An 11036-nucleotide genomic window follows, 5' to 3' on the forward strand; every position below is an offset into this window, starting at 1 on the left:
GTCCCTCGATCGTTATAGGTCAACGTTCTATTCCTGTCGATTTCGAGTTCAGCTGTGGCAATTCCTCCAACGTCGTCGGGTCCCAAAGTCGTCCTACCCAAATCTACGATGCGGGCACTAGGATCGAGCATTGGCAGGCTTGACGAGGTAGCCACTTCCATTGGGCATTCCGTGTGGGCCGCTCATAACGAGCACTGCTCATTTTTTTCCCATCAGTCCTGAGCTTTTCGACGCCCCAGTAGGAGGATTTGCTAGGAAGATCATGTCAAAATCTCGCCATTCCAATATATTGTGTCTATGCTGGTACAGCTAACGCTCTAGGCAACCCGTACAACCCGTACAACCCGCAAGATCTGCAAAAGAACCCGGTGAGTGCGAATTCTGGTTCGCTACTTCAGACCATCACGCTCGACGTAGCCATGGTACCCATTTGGGACAAGCTCTCATTCCTGAGGATCGCAGGCCGGTACGTGGCCTCAACGGTCGACTCATCCAAAAGCCCCCGCTGTGAAGGAGTTCTTGTGTCTACGTCGAAGTTTTCCGGCCCTTTCAAGTCCTTCAACTTGTCCTTGGCCTCATCAACCTGGCCGTTGAGATCGTCGTACCAGATCCACTCGAACCTCTTGTCCAGGTTGTTTTTGATCTTTTGCAAATCGGTCCCTGTCGTCTCACCCTTCTTCATGCAGATTTCACCGTTTTCGCGGCTAGTATCGACAATCTTCAGAGTACGTGGGCGACGAATGGCGTCAAACGCCGCGAATGCTTGCTCGATGTCGTCAGCCGTTTTGATATTCTCGTCGGCGAGGAGTTTGGCGAGCACCAAGGCATCCTCGAACGCTTGGCCTGCACCGGCTCCCTGGTGAGGAGTGGCTGCATGAGCAGCATCGCCAATAATGCAGAAGCGCCCTCGGTAAAAGGTGTCGGCAGCCGGGTGATGCCACAGGGACCATTTCTGAGGATTTTCTAGGAGCGAAACAACCTTTTGCATCTGGGGACCGGTGCTCTTGAACTCTTCCTCGACCATCTGCTTGTTGGCAGGGACAACCCAATTTGCATCGTCCCACGTGGGCTGGTCACGGGCAGCCACAACGTTGAGCATAGTTCCCTTTTCGACTGGATATGTTGTGGTCAAGGCGCCATCGGCGATATTGACATTGCCGTTCTTTGCGAAGTCCTCGCCCAAAACATCCACAGCCTTGTCCATCGGGACGAGGCTGCGGTATCCGAACTCTCCAGAGTACTTGGGCTTGGCGTCGGGATTGTCTTCTCCCAAGAGAAGCTGTCGAGTTCTGGATTTGATACCGTCGGCGCCCACCACTGCGTCTGCATCAAACATTGTGCCATCGTCAAAGGTCAAGGTCACTCCGCCGGACGGATTCTCGTCGATGGACACCAATCTCTTGTCCATATGCCATGTGCCTTCGGGCATCAGGGCCACCATATCCTGCGACACGTGAGAAGTCTGCAAGATGAGCTCGGTTTGGTTATTCGTACCTTGACTAGCAGTGTGCGGTGCACGGCTTGCTGTCCAGAGCCTTTGCAGAACAATGTCGTAAGTGCGTGGTTGTCTTCTGCATTTCCGTCGCGGTAGGTCATGTATACATCTTCCTTCTCTGACATCTCATTGCATCGCTTGACAAAGCATTCATATGACTCTGGATCGACCAATCTGAGCGCCTCGATGGAATTCACAGCAAAGCTGAGTCCGGCTCCAATATCAGCGAACGCAGGGGCACCTTCGAACACCTGGCAGCTAACGCCGCGGCGGAGGAGACCTCTGGCCAAACTGAGACCGGCGAGCCCACCACCAACAATGGCGATGGAGAAGGGTTTCTTGGGCCAGAATTTGCTCATGTTGACGATGAAAAGTTATCAAGCTTGGTTATGGGTGTGAATGATGATGGGATGAAATTCAATGGGAGTGAGGTTCGTTCTTTGTGCTAACATCAGAAGACTGACAATCTTGCCGACAGCTGCCTCGTTTCCAACGTGATATATTCGACCATCACACCAGCGGGGTTGATGTCATTCGTATTGCCGTTAGGTGGTCGGTCTGGAAGGGGTATTACCATCTTGGCTTTGTCGTGGTGTAAGGCTGCCAGGCTCGGAACACTACACGGTGACCGAAGCCTTGTGGAACCTCCAGGATGCCTATTGGCCCGATCCACTATGTGTTTGATTTTCGATCTTTTACAAACACCCTGACTCACTCGCTGACATCACAGCGGTGGATTGAAGGAGCATTGGCACGCCACTGCCTGTTGTCGACGCGTATCTTTGGATGCAGGCACAAGACATGGTTTTACAGACGACAGTCCCCCGTGGCTTTCCGATCCCAACCTGACTATTCCTAGAAAGCACGAAAAACAAGAGACGCTTTCCGTACTGACAGAGTATCCGCCTTAGCTCGAATGGGAGTCAGAAGAGCTCAAGAATGCTTCATCAACACCAGGGTACTATGGATTTCGGGTCTCATTGAGGAGTCCCAATTGACCTTGTTTTCTACCGGGCATCCCTGCCATTACATTCGCTCTCCAGGTTGTGATTGGCATTCATTTTACAGAAATTCACAACCATGACCGCCACATGCGTCCAAAGCCAATCTCCATCCTCCTGCGTTCTCAGCAGCTCAATCCCTTCGGAACTTTGGTTGGGACGGAGAAGGGATTACGGAAAAAGTTGTTGGGGTCATATTTTTGCTTGATATCAATCAGACGACAGGTGTTGTTGCCATAAAACGCGGTCAAGGGGTTGACCGTGATGTCGATATCGACATACCCAGCATAGCTGGCGTTGCTGCAGGAAACATCGAGTCAGCAACATGCCAAAACTAGCAGAAGCGCAAGGCAAACGGAACCACCAAAGAAAGGGTCAACTACTCACCCTACTCTGGGACGGAAGAACTTCTCGAAATCCAACAACCACGCACGGTTTTGGTTGTACAGCGTGATATTCTCCGGAGAACTCATCTCCATTCTCATCAACGTTTGGGCTTCGCCCAACCAGGGGAATGAGGATGTGGTAGTGGGATTGGCGACGCCGAAGCTAGTCCACTCCCCCCAGAAGCCGGCGTCGTCGCTCAGGGCGCCAGATCGGTTGATGAGCTCTCTCAGCGTGTCATTCGAGATGGGCCGGCTCTTCAGGGTGAAGTATGTCTTGCTGATGACGCCGAATCTGGGCCAGGGCACGGCGACCGGCTCGGAAGGAAGCGCCGGTGTGTTGTCCAAACGGAAGACTGGCTGATTCGGAATCGGCGCGAGGTTGATGGACTCGGTGTTGTAAACTTTGAGGAAAGCCTGATACGCTGTCGCATCGTCGGTACACCTGGTTTGAGGATCCTGCCAATACATGCGCGAGTTCGCCGTGCTGCAATCCCCGTCGATGGCGACGACACCGTCCTGGATATCTAGGAGACCGGATTCGTTCAGGGCGGTTCGCAGCTGCTCGACTGTACCACCCAAGTACCAACCGATTAAATGAGTCCTGTTACTGTACACATTCAGCTGGGTGGTAAGCTCCCTTGGCGCCGTCGGAGCCCAGTCAAGCCACTTCCTGGCGACTTCATACCGGGTCTGCGTGTTGTTATAGAAGCCCACAACCATGGCAGAACGCGGCAAAGTGAGGATCTTGACTGTGGCTTCGACGATGATGGCATAGACTCCGCCTCCTCGGGCAGCAAACCACAAGTCGGGATGCGAGGTGGGGGACACCGTGACAAGCTCTCCACTGGCCAAGATCGCCTTGAAGGACAGAACTTGGTCGACTGCGATCCCAAGGTCCCGGTGCTGCAGACTGTACCCTCCGATGCCCAGATATCCTCCCAGAGCGACCGTGGGGCAGATGCCGCCGAGGAAAGTCTTGTTCACCACGCTCAATTCAGTGTATATTTGACCGAGGTTCGTGCCAGCTCCGATCGTGGCAGTACTGAGGTCGCTGGACACTTTGACATAACTGAGCGACGAAACGTCAATGACCAGGGAGCCGTTCAACGCGGACCAGCCTTCGAAACTGTAACTTGTCAGAGTTCCTACAGTCATCCAGTAGCAAGGCCAGATTAGGAGGACTTACTGGTGGCGGCCCGATCGAGGCACGGCTTGATATCCAGTGGTGTTGGCGCACCCCATCAACGCGCCTACTTCAGTAAAGCTCTCGGCGAAAGCTACCATAGCGGGAGTCTCGGGCTTGCTTCACACAATGGTAAGCCACGATAGCGCCAAAACGGACGATCACCATTTCCTCACATGATTGCACCAACGAATGCGTCCTCCCATGTCGAATTTGCAGGGGTTTGGATACGGTGGGCGGCATTGCCCCCCGCTGCGAGCGCGCCGGTAACACATTGTTGGAGCGCTTTGAAATTTGACCCCGGCGCTGCGGCCACGCCGCTGACCAGCAGGTAACCGAATATGTACTTCCAGAGCATTTCTGCGCGAGTTCTGGGGTATCGGGATGGACACTCGAGGATCGAAGGACGGGAGAAATGGCAGTTTCCGCCGGCCAACAAGCCACTCAATCAACTCTCAAAAGCACGGGGGATCAAATTGGGTGGCACAACTTCAAGGCACGCAGGAACGGCTCGCGTCTGCGCGTTTCCGTTGCATCTTATAATGGAGCTCCCGATATTCATCTTGCAAGCTCCAAGCCACCTCGTGTAGCTGATCACACTGCGTCGTCATTGACCATGCCGAATGGGTTTGGGAGCTTTTGCCATGCCGTTGTGGAGACATCGGTGACCGAATGCATATCACGGGCCGCAGTCTTTGGACCGATACGAGGTAGCTTGGGAGTCTCAGCTAGGAGCAAGATCGACATTAAGAGAGTAGATCCTATGGAAACAGGAGATGCCACATTCACAGTATCCCACGACAGGCCGGAGCCATGACGATTGAACGGTTGGTGGGTAATCACGGCGATGTGTTAGGCCGCAAGAAATCATCGTGTAGACTCGCAAGCTGATATTGGCATACACCGCGGATAGTCCGTCTTTGGACTAGTGACGCAGGAACACGCCGCACTCACTAGCTGATGAAGGCTTGTGCTCGCAGTCCATGAGGTTTCCATCTATCCAGACCACGTTGCAAGTTCGAGGTCCTTTACTCCGGACAGCAAGGCTGAACCCCTGACGTGGCCCAACCGACAAGGCTGGCGAATAGCAAGCCATAACAATCCCGTTTCATCTCTTTCCATTCCTCCTCTCGTATGCTCTCTCTCTCCCCTCGCGAAGTTACTATAATGTACGAGTACTGCGTCATACACACGATGCAAAATAGATGCAAATGATCGCGGACTCAAGTCCCCCTCGTCTCTTCCCCTCCGCCCTCCACTCCACTCCCCTCTCACGGCTCCTCCGGCTGACTCACTCACTCCTTGCCCGCGACGCCGCGAAAGACATGCTCAAAATCAAACTCATTCCAAATGACCTTTGTCTTGATGCCCGCCCACTTCCAGCGGCCATCGACCTTTTTGTAAAAAGTGGTGACGGTCCCATGGCCGTGGCCCTTGACGGCAACGTCCTTGCGCCGGACGTCCTCGAACCGCTGATGCGCGGCGCGCGACTGGTGGTGTGAGACAATCTCCTCGTCCGACACCTTCTCCCACTTTGTCGCGCCGATGAGGTGCTGCGACGAGATGAGCTCGTCGCCCAGGAACAGCGGGTCGGCCATCATCTCAATGTACTTTTCCGAGGGGAGGTCGGTGAATTTGGCGTTATTGACTTTGTCGTAGTCGATCTGCGGGGGTCAGTAATTGCGTGAGTGGGTGGGTATGTAGCGACGTAGAGATGAGGGCAGCGGCGTGAGCAGTGCTGTGATCTAAACTCAAATTCCACGTACCGTGAGTTTTGGCGCGATAATGTCCATTAAGCCGTACCAGTTCTGTGGTGTCGCTCGTTAGCATGCGTTAACTCGCCGGTGTGGCCCGCCCCTACCTTGTTGTCGTAGCAGTCGGCCCAGTCGTAGAGCACGCCGCTGCAGTCGAGCCATTCTGGGGAAGGGCGTGTTAGATAGCGTCTTCAATGTGTGATACGAAAGATCTTGGGTGCGTAAGGTATCGTACCCTCAAATGTGATTCTCTCCTTGCCGATAGGAGGCATCGAGCTGATGGAACCCATTGTGATGACTATGGTATGTCTATGTTATGGTTGGATGATTCTAGGTTCGATCGTAGGTATAATTGTGGCAGAGGGTTAAGTTCCGTGGTCGAATGCTCGAATGCTGTTTGTACTGCTCGCCTGTAGATATTATGATATGGATATCGCGAGTGGAGATGCAGATGATGATGACGATGACGCGGATTTCGTTGTCCTGTCCTAAACTCCATTTTATCGGTCTGAGGAGCGTATGCCATCTCCATGCGACCATCCACGAATGCCATGGGAAGGGGGAGAAGGGGTCTTGGGCGCCCAGCCTTGCTTCGGTGACCGTTTTCGGGGGCTTTCAACGGATACAATGATGGACAGGGACCACAATAGGTTTGACGGAGTAATTAGGTTAGAGCTCCTCGTGTGTTAGCCAGGCACATTTTGTTTGCAGATCCGAGCGTCATCTTGCAGATACACTGCATGGGTGCTCGTGGTGAATACGAGTGGGATGTATGCGGCCGCGCTTTGGCACGCATCTGGAATCTCACAAAGGTGCAAACTTATGGCATGGGGTTTACGACGTGATCGCATCTAGAACAAGGCTGCTGTAAGAGACTCAATTCAAATGGAATTCTATGTTTGACATGGCTACTGCGTTGTTACGCTATTCTACATCAATGCCAATCCCGGCCAGTGGTCTTCCAGAGCTTGAATGCTAGGATACTAACTTAACCACCTCGGGTTACGCCAGAGCACCTCCTGAGATCGTAATCGTTTGACCTGCGAATGTCAGCTTTCGAACAGTTCAATTGTACCACAGACACTCACCGTTGATCCAGCCACCATCCTCACTCGCAAGGAAAGCAACCACGCGAGCGATATCCTGAGGCTTGCCTGTCCGCTGCAGAGGATTCCGCTCGGCCACCCACTTGGAAATGTCGTCGGCCGTCCACGAAGGATCGGCTCCCGGGATGTACTTCCACCCAGCCTCGGCGGCCATGTCGGTATCGACGCCGCCCGGAGCAATGACATTGACGGTGATTTTCTTGTGTCCGAATTCCTTGGTCAAGCACCGGCCGAAAGCCTCCACCGCCACTTTACTCCCCGAGTACAGCGCATGTTCTTTCATACCCACGTGGGCCGAGATCGAGGACATCATCATCAGCCGTCCCCCCTCGCTGAGGAACTTGTAGGCGTTCTGGGCGACGAAGAACTGGCCCCGCGTGTTGAGGCCAAACACCTGGTCGAAGGCTTCGGGCGTGATCTGGTCGATGCTCCCAAAGTGTTCCATGCCGGAGTTGGACACGACGATGTCGATTTTGCCAAAGTGCGACTTCGCATGTTCGAAGAGCTGCGTGATCTCGTCCGGGTTGGAGATGTTGGCCTTGATGGCAATGGCTTCGGTGCCGCTGGCCGTGATCTCGGCCACGGCCTCGTTGGCGGGCTTGACGCTCCTCGAGTAGTTGATCACGACCTTGGCGCCTCTCTTTCCAAGCTCGACTGCAATGCCTCGTCCGATGCCGCGGCCAGAGCCCGTGACGAGGGCGACCTTGCCGTCCAGGCGAGATGTGGGTACTGGGTCTCCGATCGTGAAAGTCATGTCGGCTGCGTCGTGGGAGTGAAGACAGTCCTAGGGAGACTCGTCCGTAGATGGACCACGTAAATACTGAACGTTGCTGCCATGTCGCATGTCATATGTCATTTGGGTTTATTTCCTAATCCCTGTAGCGATGGTGTCGGAGCACCTGAGGCACCAGGCCTCGTTCACCGAAGAGGCGGCCCGATACGCCCTTGGCACCACCCCCCCTGCCTCTCGGTCTAGGCCTGCTTTACCAATCAGTCGCGCCATTCTGGGCCGAACACCGAGATTCCTCACAAATACATCATCGGGTTTGTGGTCAATCCTGATGGCGGACCGTTGATCGCAGCAATGCTGGTCCTCAGATGTCATCGCAGACGGCAAGGGAGGTGGCCAGGGTAAGGAAGCTTGTCGATCGAGATGTCTTTGTGCAATATCGATATATATAACCCCCGGGAGCGTCAGGACTGGGGTGCACTTCATTTAGTCAAGCAACAAACACAACACCTCCAGTTACTTTGACCCTTCCCATTGATCAATACATCTACTTTCAGTCCCCCATGGGCATCATCGACAACATCAAATCCAAAATGAACGGCACGAACACCAACGGCCACTCCAAGAAGGTGGTGGTGGTGTTCGGCGCCACGGGCAAACAGGGTGGTTCGGTGGTGAGATCGATCCTGGGCGACCCAAAGACGGCGTCGCAGTTCTCCATCCGTGCCATTACCAGAGATCCATCCAAGCCAGCTGCCCAGGAGCTCACCAAGCTGGGTTGCGAGTGCGTGCCGGTGAGTCCAGCGGCCAATCCATCAGTGGCTGCCCGACCTGCTAACACGTACGACCAGGCCGACGCCGACGACAAGGACTCTCTCCGCCGGGCTCTCGAAGGAGCATATGCCGTCTTCGCCGTGACCAACTTCTGGGAAAAGAAGAGCGCCGAGGCGGAGATCCAGCAAGGCAAGAACATGGCCGACGTGGCCAAAGAAGTCGGCGTGCAGCACTACATCTGCAGCAGCCTGATGAACGTCACGAAGCGTGAGTTGCGACACCCTACAGTACCTACTCCCCGAGTCTCTCGCGAAGGTTAGTTTAACACTCGTATACTCCATAGTCTCCGGCGGCAAGCTCTCGAAAGTCGCCCACTTCGACTCCAAGGCCGAGGTGGAGGACTACGTCCGCGCCATCGGCCTGCCCGCCACGTTCTTCATGCCCGGCTTCTACATGTCCAACATCCCCGGCCAGAGCCTGAACAACATGCAGGGCCCGTACAGCTTTGCGCTGCCCATCCCCACGGACTCGCCGATCCCGCTGTTCGACACCGAGCACGACACGGGCAAGTTCGTCAAGGCCATCCTGCTGAACCGCGAAAAGGTGCTGGGCCAGCGCATCTACGGCGCCACCGACTACTACACGCCCGAGCAGATCATTGCCGACTTCCAGGCCGTCAAGACCAAGGACGGCCAGGGCGGTGCCGCGAAACAGGTCCCCGAGCCGGCGTTCAAAAAGATCCTCGCCGGCAAGGGCCTTCCTGAGCCGTTCCAGGATGAGATGCTCGAGAATATGCTGTTGATGCCGCAGTTTGGGTATTATGGCGGGGCAGACCTGAAGGCCAGTCATTCGGTATGACATTGCTACTCTGTTCTTTCGTTCATGCTGGCTAACTCGTTGTTTTCCCACTTAGATCCTCAACGAGCCTCTCACCACGTGGAAGGAGTATGTTGCCAAAACTCCCGTGTGGGCCGACGTGCATTAGGTGAGCGCGACCGCGAGGGAGCCTCAGTCTGAGCGCGAGCACGGGCACGAGATGCCGCTCGTCTGATGCATGAATACATGAATATATGGACACGTAGCTGATAGTCTGCGGACAGAAATGTACAACATCAGAAGTTAGTGTGCAGTCGTTTCGATTTACGGCAGCAATACAATACAATGTGCACGCACAGGTATGTCGTGTCTTGTCCTCGAATGAATCCGCCGGAGAAAATGCCTCTATCCCTTTGTTTATGCGTAGCCTGCCGAGTTCAGATCTAATTCACGTCCGTTGTTCAGTGCTGAAGTGGGTTCGTGACTGAGTGACTGAGTGACTGAGTGACCCGCGTACCGTAGAGACTTTATCACGGTCAAGCAATCACAAACAACTCTTATATCCTATCACCTCATCTCATCTCATCTTGTCTGGGTGAAATGCGTGGCCGGTGGGCGAGTATGCCCTGTAATTAACTTGCCCAACCTTCAAACCCATTGATCAGACCAAGGACATAATTACTCGGTACTGCGAACTGCGTTCTCCGTATGTACCGCAAGATGAACGCGCGTCTCGAGATGGATCGCCATGACCTATCCTCACCTTCACTTCCTCTGGCACTCGATCGACGACCAACCAGTAGAAGGACGAGTAAGTACGAATAAGTACCTGTAGGTACATAAGTTTCACATGCCAAAGTATAAAGTATGGCGTAACTCGTAGGCCCACGTGCACGAAGCATGTGGCGTTAACATGTGGGATGGCAAGTTCCGGCGTTCACGTACAAGTACTCTGGCATAAAGTACGACGAGTACTGGTACCTGCTCCAAACGGAATACCCAGCGAGATACCTAGCGAGATACCTAGCGAGATACCTACAGTAGCCACAGAACGAGCGTAGCCTACCGCCCTACCCGTGTTGCCCGTGTTGCCCGTGGGAGTGCATGTGCAGTGCAAAGCAGCAAGGTAAGGACGGAACATTGCCGGATCAGCGAGCCCGGTACAGGTAGGAGGTACGAGCTACGAGTACTGTACCCGTACAGCACGAGTAGGTCAAGTACCTGTGTAAGGTAAGCTCGTAAGCGAGAGATGGATGCAACATGGGTTGCCAGGATGGATGGACTCGTCGATCGTTTCCCCATCGTCAATTGTCCATCCCGTTCATCGAAGATCCCATTCACGCCCATCCCATCCCATCCCACCACATCCCACCATATCGAGGATAGAATACTGTTTGCTTACACCCGTGATACGATTACTTGTACACAGTACACGTACATGATCAGGAGGGCGTGCGGCGGCGTGCGGCGGCGTGGGTTCGTGAGAATGTAATGTACATGGTACGAGTACAGTACGTCCTGCGCACCGGCAGTCTATCTTCCCCTGAGTATCTGTGGCCTCGAACCGTGTAGGAGATATGGACCTCGTATCGGATGGGAGATGGGATGGGATGAGATAAGGTGAGACCAAGATAGAATCAGGAGTGAAAGCAAGCACATGGGACGCCGGATCCAGAAGTGGAATACATCTCACGACTGACGAGGGGGACTTTTCACATGTACCGTCTGCTGTTGCTCTGCTTGCTCTGCTTGCTCTGCTTGCTCTGCTTGCTCTGCTTGCTCTGCTTGCTC

The 11036-nt window shown here is 54.2% G+C and overlaps 5 protein-coding genes across 5 annotated transcripts; 1 reads left to right on the forward strand and 4 right to left on the reverse strand.

The window, feature by feature from the left end:
• Nucleotides 1-394: 394 nt before the first annotated feature.
• G647_08241 (uncharacterized protein) lies at nucleotides 395-1854 on the reverse strand (the record flags this gene model as incomplete). The annotated part of the gene is made up of 2 exons (XM_008732553.1): nucleotides 395-1444; nucleotides 1495-1854. 2 exons carry the CDS (start codon nucleotides 1852-1854, stop codon nucleotides 395-397), a joined length of 1410 nt encoding a protein of 469 aa, XP_008730775.1.
• A 767-nt stretch (nucleotides 1855-2621) lies between these two features.
• On the reverse strand, nucleotides 2622-4166 carry G647_08242 (uncharacterized protein; the record flags this gene model as incomplete). Its single annotated transcript, XM_008732554.1, has 3 exons — nucleotides 2622-2796; nucleotides 2884-4008; nucleotides 4069-4166. 3 exons carry the CDS (start codon nucleotides 4164-4166, stop codon nucleotides 2622-2624), a joined length of 1398 nt encoding a protein of 465 aa, XP_008730776.1.
• A 1194-nt stretch (nucleotides 4167-5360) lies between these two features.
• Nucleotides 5361-6109, reverse strand: G647_08243 (uncharacterized protein; the record flags this gene model as incomplete). Its single annotated transcript, XM_008732555.1, has 4 exons — nucleotides 5361-5729; nucleotides 5832-5873; nucleotides 5927-5982; nucleotides 6055-6109. The coding sequence occupies 4 exons, from the start codon at nucleotides 6107-6109 to the stop codon at nucleotides 5361-5363; spliced, it is 522 nt and encodes a 173-aa protein (XP_008730777.1).
• A 712-nt stretch (nucleotides 6110-6821) lies between these two features.
• Nucleotides 6822-7679, reverse strand: G647_08244 (uncharacterized protein; the record flags this gene model as incomplete). The annotated part of the gene is made up of 2 exons (XM_008732556.1): nucleotides 6822-6859; nucleotides 6908-7679. The coding sequence occupies 2 exons, from the start codon at nucleotides 7677-7679 to the stop codon at nucleotides 6822-6824; spliced, it is 810 nt and encodes a 269-aa protein (XP_008730778.1).
• A 569-nt stretch (nucleotides 7680-8248) lies between these two features.
• Nucleotides 8249-9414, forward strand: G647_08245 (uncharacterized protein; the record flags this gene model as incomplete). Its single annotated transcript, XM_008732557.1, has 4 exons — nucleotides 8249-8449; nucleotides 8507-8696; nucleotides 8773-9281; nucleotides 9343-9414. 4 exons carry the CDS (start codon nucleotides 8249-8251, stop codon nucleotides 9412-9414), a joined length of 972 nt encoding a protein of 323 aa, XP_008730779.1.
• Nucleotides 9415-11036: the final 1622 nt, after the last annotated feature.

The sequence above is a fragment of the Cladophialophora carrionii genome, assembly GCF_000365165.1.
Source record: "Cladophialophora carrionii CBS 160.54 unplaced genomic scaffold supercont1.7, whole genome shotgun sequence".
Classification (NCBI taxonomy): domain Eukaryota; kingdom Fungi; phylum Ascomycota; class Eurotiomycetes; order Chaetothyriales; family Herpotrichiellaceae; genus Cladophialophora; species Cladophialophora carrionii.